General features: G+C 43.6%; 1 protein-coding gene across 2 annotated transcripts in view; it reads left to right on the top strand.

Annotated features, from left to right (window-relative positions):
- The window catches only part of WNT11 (Wnt family member 11), a 29244-nt gene extending 15564 nt beyond the window's left edge, over positions 1-13680 (top strand). For both annotated transcript variants that reach the window (XM_042862631.1, XM_042862632.1), the window contains 2 exons: positions 308-600; positions 12695-13680. In XM_042862631.1, the coding sequence (XP_042718565.1) occupies positions 308-600; positions 12695-12869 (468 nt within the window). In that variant the 3' untranslated portion in view covers positions 12870-13680. The remainder of the gene's footprint in view (positions 1-307; positions 601-12694) is intronic.
- The last annotated feature ends 2543 nt before the right edge of the window (positions 13681-16223 follow it).

The following is a 16223-nucleotide window of genomic DNA, read 5'->3' as shown; positions in this document are numbered from 1 at the left end:
CAGATCCTAATTTAGAGAGTTTAAATGCAGCCCTGTGTAGATATCTGATCAAAATTCAACATATTCTTCTGTCTGCTGGCTGCAAATGTGTCGTACTGAGAGCAGTCCTGGTCTAATAGTGATCACGAAGGGGCTGTGGGATTTCATTCCCTTTGCTAGTAGCTGCTCAAGCACAACCGTGCAGAAATCAGAGCAGCAGGCCTTTTCTATAGCAGTCTCCATTAAGAAAGAATCTTATTTAGTAAGCTTGTGGGATGTTTGGACTTAAGAGAAAGACATTTCCTAACTCCTGCATTCCTTTTTGCAGGTCTTGAAAGCCTCTCTTGAAATGAAATGTAAGTGCCATGGAGTTTCTGGGTCATGCTCTATCAAGACCTGTTGGAAAGGCCTTCAAGAGCTGCGAGACATTGCACTGGACCTCAAAAACAAGTATTTGTCAGCCACCAAGGTCGTTCATCGGCCCATGGGCACACGCAAATACCTCGTGCCAAAGGATATTGATATCAGACCGGTTAAGGAGACAGAGCTGATTTACCTGCAGAGCTCGCCTGATTTCTGCATGAAGAATGAGAAAGTGGGGTCACACGGGACCCAGGACAGGTGAGGGTTTCTGCACTCTGTGCCCCTAAGAAGAGGCAGAGAGGGTTGTGTATGAATAACAGGCAAATCACTGTGGGGGTAGCATACATGCACAGGCAAAAAAATTATCTCTGATGCTCAGTGCAGTACAGAGATGCCCAAGACTCTCAGTGGTGGTTGTGGCTAAGATGGGGCTGTAGATCCCTTGCTTTATAGAGGTAGGCACAAGATATCTTTGAAATACCCTAGGAAAACCATATAGGCTGCTCATCTCCACAGGTACAATGATCAAGCAGATGATATTGATCGTATTGAGTTCCTCTTGCAATCATTGCTCATCTGATGAGTTGTTACTCTACTTTTGGGCAAGTAAGGCAAGATTTAACCCAGTTAGGACCGGTGCTTCCAAGCAGCCTTAAAAAAAGCCACATCACCCACAAAGATGGATCTTGAGCATTTTTCTTCCACTGGCTTTTAAGAAACCATGTATGTTTGAATTGCTCATGTCTATGAAGAGATATGACTTCATTCCATTAATATTGGTGACCTAAGGTCATCACAGTCAAGCCTTCAATGAGCACAGTGGTGTGCTAGGAAGCAGACACGCATGTCTTTTCTTGTGATTTGTGGAACTCCCTCTATGACAGATCAATTCCACAGGTGGGCACTAGACTCTCTGACAGCCAAACAGCTGTGTATTTCCAGAATTTTGCAGGATTTTCAGGACTTTTGTTCAGGGAATGTAATGGCTGGATTTCAAGATGGCTCATTCACTGCTATCTGCTGACTTGGCTTTTTTTTTCAGAGAGTTCCCATCATTATTCTACACTCTTTGTGCCACCTCATTGTGCACTCTCAGGCTGTCATGTTGCAGGGTGCATGCATGCAAGTGCTCTTTTGCAGAGCATCTTCCTTTCAGCTCTTGTTGGACATAATGGTCTTTCCATTGTGCGTTGAATGTAGTGAAGGTTTTACTATGACAGAAAGGAAGTAAATGACCTCAATGCACAAAAGATTAAACCTTTTTAGTTATCTTTGATTAGTAGGAATTTGTACTTAGGAGACTACAGAAGATATCCTTTAGCAATTCTCTAGGACCACGGTTCTATAGAATATATCAGCATCTGGAGTTGACCAGGTGAAGATGAAGGTTGACTGAGACACCTTGTATGAAGCATGTCCTTTTTGATCTCTGATGTTGTGCGGTGTTTAGAGCTTTGTATCCTCCATTAGAATGGAAGGCAGTGGCAGGACCACAATAAAACAGCATGTTCATTGCTGGCCCAACAGTGCAGCAGTAATTAGCAAGTGAAGATGTCTATGAGTCATTGAGGGCTGTAGGGAAGAAAGCATGTGCTGAACATGTTGTCTGAAAGAAAATGTCATTTGAGCAGAAGCAGTGTTTCTATGGATTTGTATGGATTTTGACAAATTCTTGTTTTTAAAATGACCTCTTTGTTGAAACTCCCTGTTTTGCAATGAAAAAACTGTGGAGGATATTTGGAAGCTGGTTTTATAGGAATCGTGTGAAATCAACAGGTTGTGTCAAAAACAAGCTGAATTCATTAGAGATCTGCCAAGTGAAACATTTTCCGTGACCTGAAGGTGGAGGAAGACACGGTTTCCTATAATTTCATTTTACAGGAGATTTTGCCATCTTATCCCAGCGAGGGATGAAAAATATGTTGTGGTCTTGAGTGATCTTTTTTTTTTTTTTTTTTCTTGAGGATAGGAAAACGCATATTGCAGGCATCCATTTATCCTGAGCAGGGTGAGAGCAGAGATTGTGAGCCTGCCAGGCAAGGATCCAGGGGAAGTGAGGCTGGGTGAGGACTTAGAGGAGCGAGATATTAAGGCAGGAGGGGATGACTTTCAAAAGGAACCTGTCAAGAAGGGCTCCTTATTGTTGGATGTGCAAGATGATGACGACTGTGAGAGGGGAGGAGGGTGAGATAGACCTATGTTGAACTGTAGTCATCTCTTGGGCCATGCTGTAGGGTCATCTGCAGTTACACTCAGTGCAATTGAGAAGATACCTAGTGTCTCAAAACTGGCAGCTATAGCAGCCCTTTTTCTTAATTAAATCAGAAGAAATGAGTATAATGTGTTTGCAGATGGGCTCATTTTTCTTCCTCCTCCTTCCATGGATGTATTTTTTCCTCTTTTTTTTTTTTTTTTTTTTTTCTCTCACAGAGAGGACATTTCATGTGTTTTAAACACGATGGCTCTGTTCCAGTGGCAGAGATAGTGCTTGGTGACAGGGACAAGGAAGCAGGAGGACAAAGGGGCAGCTGTTGGAGAGAGCAGGAAAAATACATGGCTCACGCTTACCCCATAGTGGTGTAAAATGCTTGTTTGGAAGTAGCCCAAAGAGGCTTTCACTCTATAAGTGAAGTCCCAGAGCATCTTAACATTTTATCCTTGTTCACATCAAAGATTTTGGGGAGAAATTTTTTCTATTAGACCAATTTTTAAGGCTTTTTTTTTTTTTTTTTTTACAGCAAATGTAATCAAAAAAGGATTTTAATAGTGGTGTCTGAGTTTGTTTTCTCTCTTTTTCTATCATTTGCCTATTCCCTCTTTGGCCTCTTTGTGTTCAAAAATAGAATCGTAGAATCCTTAAGGTTGGAAAGACCACTAAGATCATCAAGTCCAACCATCAACCCAACCCTGTGAAGCTCTAGGCCATGTCCCTCAGTACAACATTCACCCTTTTTTTAAACACCTCCAGGGACACCGCTTTCCTGGGCAACCTGTTCTAATGCATTACCACTCTTTCTGACAAAAGATATTTCCTGATCATATCCAACCTGAACCTTCCCTGGTGCAATTTAAGGCCATGAACTCTTGTCCTGTGGCTTCTTGTAGGGCACTGTACTGCAGACCCTTCTCACTGTGCTCAAGGAGACCTCAGTCTGGGTCTTCACCTCTTTCCAGCCCCACTTTCTTCCTCTGAAGGGGTGTAGAAGGGCAAGGTTCCCATTAATAACCTTTCAGTTGCATTTAAAACATTCAGATTTTCATTACAAAAAGTGAGTTGTCTTGCATCATGAGGAGGAAAAGTCTTTTCTGCCTGTTCATATCTTGCTCAGAGAATGCTGGGAGCTGGACAAGGTCTGACACAGCTGCAACACTGTTCATTCTGGGTTTCTGTATGCTCCAGGGAGCAGCCCTGCATTAGTAGGTGGGTGGGAGGGATAATCTAATCGGTCGCTTCCATCTCTATAATTATCCTTCACATTGCTTGGACTCATTGTGCTAACTTCAGGCAGGAAAGGGAGTCAAGTTACTTTGTAGTGGAACTATGTGAAAATCCGCTCAGAAAATGCAAACCTGGCTACTCCAAAGCCTTTCTGGGCTCTTCTCTGAAAGCTTTTTCAAAGCCTTGTTCAGCACAAGCCTGAAGTGATTTCTAAGACATTTTGGCCCTCCTTAGTTTCATGTTGAAATCAGAAATGGTTTGGGAATCCGCATGCCTTCAAGCAGTTGGAGTGGATCCAGGTTTCAAAGCCAGGCAGCTGAACACAGACCTGTGATTTGAAGCCTCACCACTCTTTGAAGTGCTCAGAATCTGATTAAGGAGCTGAATTTTGCAACTGGCTTGCTGCAGCCACAGCCTTCACTGATGGCAGCCAAACTCCACGGGTTTGTTTGCCACCATCATGCTTACATAGCTAATAATAATCGTCTGGAGAAAAATCTCCAGGAGCAAATCTGTGGAGTAGCATGTGGATTATATGATTTTTGATGTGAGTTAACCATGTGGAATGAGAGGTTGGTTAAGATGAAAGAGAATGGCCTTAAATTGCACGAGGGGAGATTAAGCTTGGATATTAGAAAATATTTCATCTCAGAAGGAGTGGTAATGCATTGGTACAGGCTGCCCAGGGAAGTGGTGGAGTCACCATCCCTGGAGGTGTTCGGGCAGATGTGGCACTGAGGGACATGGCCAATGGGCATGGTAGGGATGGATTGGAGTTGGGGTTGGTGATCTTGAAGGTATTTCCCAAACTTAATGACTCTATCATTTCTAAATACGTATATATTTATATATATATATGTATATATATGTACTACATATATATTTTGGAGCTTTCTTGGAAGAAAACACCCTGTAACTCATCTTTTAATGAGTTTGTTCAGTTTCTCCAGACTGAAAAATTCATTATCAGCTTCAAACAGGAGATAAAGAATAGCAGATTATAAAATAGGGATCTCTGTTGTGAGAAAAGAAGCAAAAGTATTAACCTCCTTTATCAGTAGGGTGCAATGTATCGTATTTCAAAGTCTATTTAAAGTCCCATAAGGAATCCAAGGAACGGGAAATTCTGCGATACAGGCAAAGGCCTCTGGCTTCTGATGCCTTGAAGGGATTACTGAGTTGTTTATTACTGATCTTTCCCAAAGCTGCTTTGGAGACATGCAAATACTACTCCCTCTTTGCTAAAGATGGGAAGGAGCTCCCTTACACTACAGAAATTGGGATGCAGTGTTGTTTTTATGCCACACAGGGCTGATCAGCCACCACTCCTTTGCTGACTCACTTGGGCAATGAATACGGCCAACCTTTCGTGGCTGTTTCTTGTCCATGTATTTGTTCTTATTTTGCAATACATAAAATTAGTTTTATCTCTCTCCTGAGGTGTCCTATGGGATAAGAACATGCATAGAGTTAATTGACCATGCATCTGCTGCTTGGTGGTGACAAGTTTTGGCTACAAAATCTTTGTGGCTGGTGACATATTGATGGTCAAAACAACAAGGTTCATTGAATGCATAGAATCGTTTGAATTGTAAGGAACATGTTGAGTTCATGTGGCCCAAATCCCCTGCAGTGAAAAGGAACACCTACAGCTCAGTCAGGTGCTCAGAGACCCATCCAGCCTGACCTTGGGTGTCTCCAGGGATGAGGAAACCACCTCTCTGGACAGCCTGTGCCAGTCCTTCACTACTTTCACTGTAAAAAAACTACTTCCTTATATCCAGTCTAAATCTCTCCTGTTCTAGTTTGAAACCATTTCCCCTTGTCCTATCTCATCAGACCCTGCTAAAGAATCAGTTTCTTTCTTATAGCGTCCCTTTAGATACTGGAAGGTCACTCTGAGGTCTCCCTGGAGCCTTCTCTTTTCCAGGCTGAACAGCCCCAGCTCTCTCAGCCTGTTCTTATAGAAGAGATGTTCCATCCTTTGGATCATTTTTGTGGCCCTCCTCTGGACACACTCCAACAGGTCCATGTCTCTCCTATACTGAGGACTCCAGATCAGAACAGAAATGGACCCGCTGATATTCAGTGGGAAATGTCCTTTGCATTGTGTGATCATGGGGTCAATGAAATTTCCTTACAGTATCACCATATTTAGAGGGGGACAAGCTATGGGTAGACAACAACATTTGGTGTTTGGTGTCCGTGACAGCCTTCTTGGGTTTCTGTCATGCAATGAGGCCACAATATGATGAGCTTCAACTTGGTTAGAATTCATATGATGATTTAATAATTTTGGAGCCCTTATCCCCAGTGCCACCTTTTGTTCATGGCACTCAACTAATAATGATGGAATCATAGAATGGCTTGGGTTGAAAGGGACTTCAAGGATCATAATGTTCCAACTCCCTGCCACGGGCAGGATTGCCAACCACTACATCAGGCACCAGATCAGTCTGCCCAGGGCCCCATCCAGCTTGGCCTTGAACATCTCCAAGTACGGGGTATCCACTGCTTCTCCAGGCAGCCTGTGCCAGCACCTCACCACGTTTTGCATGAAGAATTTCCTCCTGGCATCTATAATGACTGAGAAATAATGAACTGATCTTCTGTGGGTGTCCCAAAAGTTTACACTGAAGGAAATTCAGAAAAATATCTTTCTTTTCCTCCCACTTGCTCTTTCCATCTTTCCAAGGCAGTGTGCTCGTAGTTGGCACCGATTTCAGTAGCTGGGCCAGCTGTAGTTTGGGTCATCTGTAGTTTCTTGGGCTTTTTCTCATTTAAATCTCAGTGAAGATTTTAGAGACCTGGATTTAACCTGAAAATATTTGCGAATCATTAATTTACTTATTGCAAAATTGCAGTGGATTGTGAATTAAGGTGGAAAAAATAAGCCAGTTCTCCTAATATATTTAGTCCCTCTGCATCAAACCAGTGTTGAGGTTAGAGGACAGCAGGAATGACTTTTCATATAGTGAGATTGAACAGAGAATACCTGGTCCATCACTGGTGTTTATCACTTCTCTTAAAACCATTTTCTGCAAACAACCTGTTCCAGGCTTTACTCTCCTCTGAGTTATGTTTGACTTCATCTGAATTTCCTTTCTTTTCTATTTTTCTATTTGTTTTTTCCTTTTTCTTTTTCCTTTCATTTTTCTTTTCCTTTTTTTTCTCTCCAAATTAGACCGATTGTCTTTTTCTCTTCATATAATCAGAAGTTGTTCTCTCTTTTTGGTAACGATCCTTGCTAGGTGGGAAGACAGCTTTTCTTACTTCCCTAAGCCAGTTCCCTGAATCCTTTCTGCTTTCTGAACTGCTCCTCTCTGCTCCTCTGACTCTCCTGAGAACATTCCCACGTTTATCTGGATCTTGCTCAGAATGCATTGCTTGCTTTGCATTTTAATCCACTCTCAGAAATGCTCTCAACTCCCTTCTCCCCAGCATTATCCACAAGTTTGTAAGTTTACTCTCTGTTCTTTAATGAAAATACAGGCTGGTTCCAGGATCTCCCTTGATATCCCCTTGCTGACATGAAGTATTGATAACTCTCTTTCGTACAGTTGTTCAGTGTCAGTCTCCAGATATTCCCCATGGCTGAGAAAGCAATTTAAAAGTAGTTAAGATCCTGCCCTTAAAATCTGACATGCAGTTGTGCACTTTGATGTATTTTTAGCTATGCCCATTGTTTTACATACTTCCTGGGGGACTCCAACTATTTTTCTTTTTCTTTTATGTACTGCTGTGCAGCATGACATTACTGGAGCAAGGGGCACTAGAGAAACGACAAGAAATTTGATCTAAATTAGAAAAAAAAAAAGAAAGAATTTCTTTACTCAGCAGTAGTGTCTTCTGGGAGTTGTGGCTGCTGGAGTTCATGCAGACAGGTGGTTTCCCTGAGGTCAGACAGGGATGAGACAAATCGTGCCCAAGGGAACGCCATGAGGTTAAGCAGGAACATCATCCCAAATTCAGCAGCCCAGATGTTGGGGAAGTATGAGGGGACAGACTCCAGAAAGTGGTCTGATTTGTGTTTTTCCCTCTGAACAGCATCTCCCACCTGAGGAGATGCTAAGCCTGACACTGAGGGACATAGTTTAGTGGGCATGATGGTGATGGGTTGATGATTAGATTTGATCTTTGTGGTCTTTTCCAACCTTAATGATTCTATGATTCTGTGATTCCCATAGACATTGCAGAGTACTGGGCCAAGCAGGCAATTACAGACTCAGAAGGACATCATCTCTAGCCAGAAAGTACTTCTTTCCTGCATGACCATAAGAGATCTGGAACGTCTGTTCTGTGTGGGATGGTAGAAGATGGATTGTTTCCAGGTAGAAAAGGAGTCATTGTCCTTAGAATCATAGAATCACAGAATCAGAGTCACAAATGTTGGAAAAGACCTCTCACATCATTTAGTCTGTGGTCCATCTTGCTTTTGACTAGACCAATTCACTCAATTCTCCTAAAACAGAACTTAGGTGGTTTTAAGGATAGCTTGAACAAGCTCTGGTCTGATCTTATGATCTGATTTTTGGGTGGTGCGATGTGGAGGAGTTAAACTCAGTGATCCTTATGGGTCCCTTCCACCTCAAGATATTCTATGATTCCATTATTCTAGGCTGCCATCCATATTGTGCTCCTGTTTGCTGTACTTCAATTTCTGACTCAAAATCCAAACAAACCTGCTTCTCTATTCTATGAAATGGGTGTGCTAATGGAAGATTACCCAGGAGGGAGATGGCTTAGAGGTGTGAGATGGGGAAGACTCAGAAATGCAAAGATATCCTTGCCCATCTGTGCCAAGGACCATCCTCATGATGAGGCTGTTGGGACTCTCAGGGTAATACATAGCAACATACCTGACTTAGTGCTTGGCAACCTTGCCTGTGGCAAGGGTTTTGAAGCTAAATCTTTGAGGTCCCTTCCAACTCAAGCCATTCTATGACATGTTTTTATAGTATGTACAGCAGAGGTTTTCCAAATGAGGGCTGGAAGGGGGAGATTTTGGACAAGAAGATTGAGTGGGATTTGTCGTGTTAGCAGGGCTGACCTCTTCCCTTCTTGCATAAAGAAGGACAAAACACTGTGGCAACGTGAAAGCCTGTTCCTGAGCCAAGACCCTGGCTGGGATTACGGCTGCAGCACCATTTTTCAAGTCTGGTCTTCCAAGTGCTGCTGGAGGTTATGATGTTGTGTTAAGATGCAATCGTCCATGTTCGTGTTTTCTCTGTGTGACTCGAGAGGAGGACATTTCTCTGAGTTGTTGGAATTGTGCTGGACCAGGCCCAAAACAAATGACATTGAACTTAACCCATCAGCAGGGAGCCTGATGGGATTGCAGCCGTGGGCTTGGAAAGCAGACATCCAGGAGCAGCTTCTGTGGGTAAACTCTGGTCTTTTTGCTCCTTTTCACATGGGTAGCTACAGCTGAGAAACTCACTTTTTATTCTATTTGTTTAAAAAGGGAAGAAAATTAAGAAAATTCACCCATGCCTATAATTTTAAATAGAAAACCAAACATGCTCAGTGGCATGATCAGAAAAGTCTTCTGGAAACATATTTAGGTTCAAAACAGGGTTATAGCAGTCCTTTTGGCTCTTCATCCTCCCATCTTCCAGAATGTCCCTGATATTTGGTTAACAATGGTGATAAACCTGAAGATTTTTTGGTAAGATTTTATTTTTTCCCTACATTTTAAGCTGTATAGGATGGGTGCTGCTATGGGAAATCTTGTTTTGATCTCCTCCCTCCCTTCCTCCCTCCATCCCTCGACCCCATTTCTTTTTTTGCAAACCACAGGAACTGAGATCAAGGAAAGGGTGATTCACTGTTCCCAGACAGCAAGTGGAAGAGTTTTGCTCTCTAAATGGGATAAAACTGATCCTAGGTGGTGGACTGGAGTCAGAGGGTCATCATTTCCCTTTTCTTGGCCATTTGAATGGGTTCTTAGTACAAGAGGGAACACCGTCTCTAGGTGAACCTTTGGGCAGCAGCCTTTCCAGTCTCCAGCAAAGCTGAGTGAGATCGTCAAATTCTCCACCGTCTTCTATTATCAACATCCTTATATTTGAACATTTGCTCTGAATATTTATTGCCTTTATGAATCTGTTTATGAGGATTTGTTCAAAGGTTTCCTGGAGGAGGGGCCCTGGCCCGTGGGGCAGTAACAGTGCCTTTGGTTCAACACTGGGCAAACACACTCAGTGTGGTGGCAGCCCTCATCTTTGGTAGAAGCTTTCAAAGGTTTTTAAATATTTACACACACTCCCGAATGAAGGGGAGAAGGGGGGGAGCCTTTAAAAAAATGAGCCTGGTGAGGAATGCGAGTCAGAAATAACAAACAGGAGGCCTGACTGAGTCAGAAATAAATAAGGGAAGAACAAGAACAAAATCTCAACACCTCATTAATACCATAACTTTTCCTAAAGCATTACCTCATGAAGAATTCCTATAAATCTCATGGATTTGTTTTCTTCTGTTACTGGACTGTTCAGTCCAAGTGTCAGACTCATGCTCCTCTCTTCCTTCTCTACCCCAACTGGCCTTACACTGTTTCTGTCCAAACTAGATAGGCAGGAGGGAATTTAGGAGAGATGCAGCAATGCCACCATAGTCATCAAACTGCCTTTCCTACATTAGTGTCAAGTGTCCATCCAGCTCACAGCCTCACTGTGCTGGGTGCACAATGAGATATTTTGCCCTGAAGCTTTGGTTTCCAGCCAAGTATCTGACCCAATATGAATGTTTTCTCCCTGGGCTATATGGGGAAAAGCTGAGGGGATTGCTTTGGTCCAGCCTGGAGAAGAGGAGGCTCAGGGGAGACATTATGGCTCTGTACAACTCCTTGAAATGAGGTTGTGGTGAGGTGAGTCTTGGCCTCATCTCTCAGGTTAACAGTGTTAGGGTGAGAGGTAATGGCCTTAAGTCGTACCAGAGAGATTCTGGTTGGATATAAGGAAACTTTTATTCTCGGAAAGAGTGGTGAGGCATTGGCACAGCCTGCCCAGGGAGGTTGTGGAGTCAGCATCCCTGGAGGTGTTCAAGGACAGTGGAGATGCGGCACTTAAGGATATGGTTTAGCAGGCATGGTAGGGACGGGTTGGGGTTGGACTTGGGAATCTTAGAGGTCTTTTCCAACCTTAATGATTCTGTGATTCACTGATTCTATGATCTCTACAGCTCCTGGAGAAATGGCATCTGCAGGACATGGTTCATCTTATCCAAAAGTCAATGCCTGTTGCATTTTTACATCTAGTGATCCCACTTGGACAATTTTAGGAGAATGGGATAGCTGTTTATAGAACCATAGAATTGTAGGATCGTTAGAGTTGGAAGGGACCTTTAAAGGTCATCGAATCCAACTCCAATGAACAGGGGTGTACACTGCTGCATCACTTTGCCTGGGACCCAATCCATCCTCGCCTTGAAAGTCTCCAGAGATGGAGCATCAACCACATCTCAACCACATCTCTGGACAACCTATTCCAGTACCTCAGCACCCTCAATGTAAATATATTAACAAATATATCAAACCTAAATCTCCACCTCTTCAAGCTTGAAAGCATTTCCCTTGTTCTGTCACCACAGACCCTGCTGTAGAGTCTGTCCCCTTCTTTTCTGTAGCTCCCCTTTAGAATGTGAAAGGCCACTATCAGATCTCCCTGGAGCCTTCTCTTCTCCATACTGCACAGTCCCAGCTCTCTCAGCCTGTCCTTGTAGGAGAGGTGATCCATCCCTTGCATCATTTTTGTGGCCCTCCTCTGGACACGATCCAACAGTTCCATGTCTCTCCTGTACTGAGGACTCCACACTGAGGAGTCCTCGGTGAGGAGTTCTCAGTACACACACTTGAGGGCTGCACTCAATCCTTTCATCCCCCAGCTAATATTGGTAATGCAGACCTTACACTTGGATTTGTTGAACTTCGTGAGGTTCTCCAGAGCCCACTGCTCAGCCTGTCTAGGTCCCTTTGGATGGCATCACATCCCTCTGGTGTGTTGACTGCACCCCACAGCTTGGTGTCATCAGCAAACTCGATGAGCATGCACTCAACCCCACTGACAATGTAATGGATGAGAACATTAAAGAGTATTGGTCCCAGAACTTAACCTGTGGGACACCACTCATCACCAGTCTCCATCCAGATATTCAGCCAGTGACGCTACTCTCTGGGCTCAATCCTGAAGCCAGTTCTTCGTCTATTGAACAGTCCACCCATCAAATTCATGTCTTTCCAATTTGGAGAGAAGAATGTTGTGGGGTACTGCGTCAAAGGCCTTACTGAAGTCCAGATAGATGACATCAGTGGCTCTCCCCTTGTCCACTGATGCAGTGTCACCATCATAGAATGCCATTAGGTTGGTCAAACAGGATTTGCCCTTGGTGAAGCCATGCTGGTTCTCCTGCATCACCTCCCTGCCTTCCTTGTGCTTTAGCATCGCTTCCAGAAGGATCTGTTCCATTATCTTTCCTGGCACAAAGGTAAGACTGACAGATTAGTATTTCCCAGGGTCATCCTTCTTAACCTTCTTAAAAACCAGTATGATGTTTATGTATTGGTTGTGATTTTCCTGATAAGTTCAGAGCTAAATAGTGGCTGTAAGAGTCTGCTCAGGAGCTTAAAGCCCTTTCTTATTGTTGTGTCACTACATTTCTGACAATGTAGACCCTCCCAGATCTTCTACAGTTGCTTTACGCACTGGAAAGACACTCTAAGATCTTCTTAGAGCCTTCTCCAGGTTCAGCAACTCCCAGCTCTCTGCCCATCTCCATAGGAGATATGCTCCAGTCTCAGAGCATCCTTGTGGACTCCTCCAGACTTGCTCTAATAGGTCCAATTGCAGAGCTTGTCATCATTGGTTCAGAAAGACCTGCTGGGCTTCACGCTCACTCACCATGTTTCCTTTCCTCCAGGCAATGCAACAAGACCTCCAATGGGAGTGACAGCTGTGACCTGATGTGCTGCGGCAGAGGCTACAACCCCTACATGGACAAAGTGGTGGAGAGGTGCCACTGCAAATACCACTGGTGCTGCTACGTCACCTGTAAAAAGTGTGAGAGGACTGTCGAGAGATACGTCTGCAAATGAAAACACCTCGCTCTGCTGAGCTGAGATGCTTCAGAGAAGAGAAAATACTTCCTTGACTAGATGTCGCTCATCTTGTACAAAGACTTGAAGAAAGATGGTAGGAGGAAAAAAAAAAAAAAAAAAAGCAATCACATCAAGTAAAAAAGTGACTTTAAAGAAATGTAAAAAATGGAAGGCTTTCCCCCACCAATAAAATGCTCTCTGAGAAGACACAAACTCATTTGGGATGGTATCTTCTTCCAAAATCTTCCCTATGGTTGCCGATGACATCCAGCCATCAAGTGCCTTAATATTTTGAGAAGCTAAAGTAGAAACTTTCCCTTGGGGAAGAAAAGCAGCTCCTGTCTGAATATAACCAAGACTCATGCTTGCCTATGCCTTCTTGCACAGATACTGAGTCTGCATTAGAACCATCCCAGAAGCAAAAACTCTACAACTTTTCAGCAATAACTGCATTTGTTGCCAAAGACCTAATTTTTAAAATGGAGGCATCCACTCTGGATGGAAAAAGTGGAAAGAATTCAGGTCCATGCCCTGAAATGACCAGCTCATTTTAATCTTTCTTTTATGCAGGTCTGTGACTTCCAATGGGACTTTTCCACAGGAAAACCTGACCCTAAATTGTCTAGGCTTGATGGATTTTCACACTCAGCCATGGAAAACAAACAAACAAAAAGCCAGATGCCAGAGACAGTGAGAATAGGGCATGCTGAGAAGGGTGTTATGGGGTTCTTGGGTTGTAGTGGAGCCATTAGGATAAAGTATGACACTGAAGTGAAAATCCAGTGGAAAATAATAAAACATAAAAAGCTCCTGCTCTCTTTCTCTTGCCCTTTGGGTCTTGCACTCTTAACTCTGCCACAATGGGCCACCCCCTCCTTAGGAAAAGATGCCACTGTGTCTTTCCCCAAGCAAAACTATTGAACCAGCCCCAAAACACTGCAGAGGGCAGAGTGGGTCTGGTCCTGGTGTGCAGACGTGCAGGTAGCAGCCATTCCTCAAAGTAAGGAGTGGGAACACAGCAGTCCTTCATGTGACTCTGCCCTGGTGCAGAAGAAACCACTATCGGTGGCTGTACATATTTTATTTTGTACGCAGACATACAGAAATATTTATAAGATATATCTCCTGCTTTACTCTGCTCTTCTTCCTACGTAAATATATCTCTATGTTATAAACAAGCCTTAACAATAGTACGCAATAAATGCTGAAGTTTCTGGTGCAACAGCAGAATGCTAGCTTATTATGTTTCATTCAAGGTTTCCTACTTGGAAAGCAAGCCGGGTCTCCTTCCCAAGGATGGGAGAGGCACAAGGCTCGAGGCACTCGCTGGCGTGGGATAGATAAGTTCCTGTATTCCCTCTTTCCCCAGCCTCTTCATTTTGAGCAGAATTAGCCAAGATACAATCAAGACAAAGAAACGGAGCACTCAGGGGAGGAGAGTCACCATTCTCATTTTGCTCTTGTATCAGCAATCCTCTCATCACTAAAATATCCCTGTGTCCCCAAAGAGTGCATTAAGAAATGTGACTGATGTCTCTCATGGGTGGTTTGCTCCTCACTTCTGCATGCAGGGAGGAGAATCATAGAATCATAGAATATCCCGAGTTGGAAGGGACCCGTAATGATCCTTGACTCCAATTTGAGAAGCTGTGGAATGGAGATTTTAGCTTAAGATTACTTCATCTCTCTCTCTCTTTATATGTATATATATGTTTGCTACAAGCAACAATCTCTGTGTCTGTGTTAGGAAAGGCATCTGTTCCAGAAGCAGAAGGTATCAGAGCCTGTGAGGTTTCGCAGAACATTTCTGGGGAGCCTGTACCCCAGGAAAAGTGCTGTACAAATCAATCCTACAGAAAAGCAGGGCATTTAAGCACTTTCCCAGAAGGAAATACAGCCATAACAACACTGTTGTCCTCTTTTTCTTCTTTTCCAGCCACTCTCTAGGATCCAGCTGCTCCTGACATGCCTCTGGGCAGCCCCTGGGAGCTGGAAGAAAATAGCATGGTGGCAATATGAGAGCGAAAATAGTACGACTAGCAATATTAGAGCTATTCTGTACTCTAGCATTGTGTGCTGTAGTAAATTTAGAGATATTTTGTTCATATTGGTTACTTTACTGGAATTGGTCTCTTCCTTGCCTTCCCTCCCCCAGCACTGAGCAGGTAGAAAGAGGCCTTTGGTACTTTGTCAGTGGTTTGTGTAATTGTCACCCCATAAAAACTGGTGGACTGAAACGTCTCTGCAGCGCGGTGTGATGAGAAGTTGGTTGTCTTTAGGCTGACATGCAGACAGGTTGGTGGCACAGATCCCGAAGCCAGAATTTGGCTTTGTTTGATATTTTAAAGACAAGGTCAGCTGTCATTCTTTTAAGGAATTTTCTTTTTAATTCAAGGTTCTGATGAAGCCAGGGCATGTTCTGACTGAAGGAAAACTTGAGCATTTCAATTCTGTTCTGTAATGACTTTTTCCTGCTCCCTTGCTGATGTCTTGAGTCTTTGCTTGGCGCAAAAAAGCAGTGAGATGGAAGAAATGCTCTGTATGCACATTGTTTTCAGCTGCAGTTCACTCCTACAGTGTCAGACCCTTGTCTCTCATCTGCTTTTCCCATGCCAGAAGAAACTTTATCTTTGCAGAGCAGGAGAAGATGTAAGTCTACCAGGCATCTGCAGGTCCTCTGACCCCAGGGTGGGAAGTGACCTTTAGATGTTGAACAGAAATGGCTGCGGCATTTGGAGATTTATAATTTGAGGCATCCAGGCTTAAAATATCTTCTTACTTTTCTAAGAATCCTTCACCACTAGCTTAATCTGAGTTTTGCTTCTTTGAGCCCAAAGTCCTTGTGGCCCCAGCCCATGTCCCAGGCTGTTGTCATAGAATCATAGAATCATTTGAGTTGGAAAGGACCATTGAAGGTCTTCTAATCCAACTCCCTTGCAATGAAAGGGACATCTACAGCTCCATCAGGTGCTCAGAGCTGTATCCAGCCTGACCTTGGGTGCTTTCAGGGATGGGATATCCACCACCTCTCTGGACAACCTGTGCCAGTGACTCACCATTCACACTGTAAAAAATCTTCCTTATATCCAGTCTAAGTCCCTTCTCTTTTAGTTTGAAACCATTTCCCCTTGTTCTATCACAAGATCGTGCTGACGAGTCTGTCCTCCTCCTTCTTCCAGTTCCCCTCTCAATACTGGAAGGTCTGTTAATCAACACTGTTACACTGATTTTACCATAACTCCCAAGTTTCCAGAGCCCTTTACTTTCCAGAGTGGCTGCACCTTGACCAACATCCCTAGTTGCACTGTCCTTTTTCATCCAGCAAATTAGAGTCGTCTTGTTCTTAATGCT

The sequence above is a fragment of the Lagopus leucura genome, unplaced genomic scaffold (assembly GCF_019238085.1).
Source record: "Lagopus leucura isolate 7727_CA_CO unplaced genomic scaffold, USGS_WTPT01 Super-Scaffold_702, whole genome shotgun sequence".
NCBI classification, from domain to species: domain Eukaryota; kingdom Metazoa; phylum Chordata; class Aves; order Galliformes; family Phasianidae; genus Lagopus; species Lagopus leucura.
The sequence above is the reverse complement of the archived record's forward strand: the minus strand, read 5'-3'. Positions and strand labels throughout refer to the sequence as shown.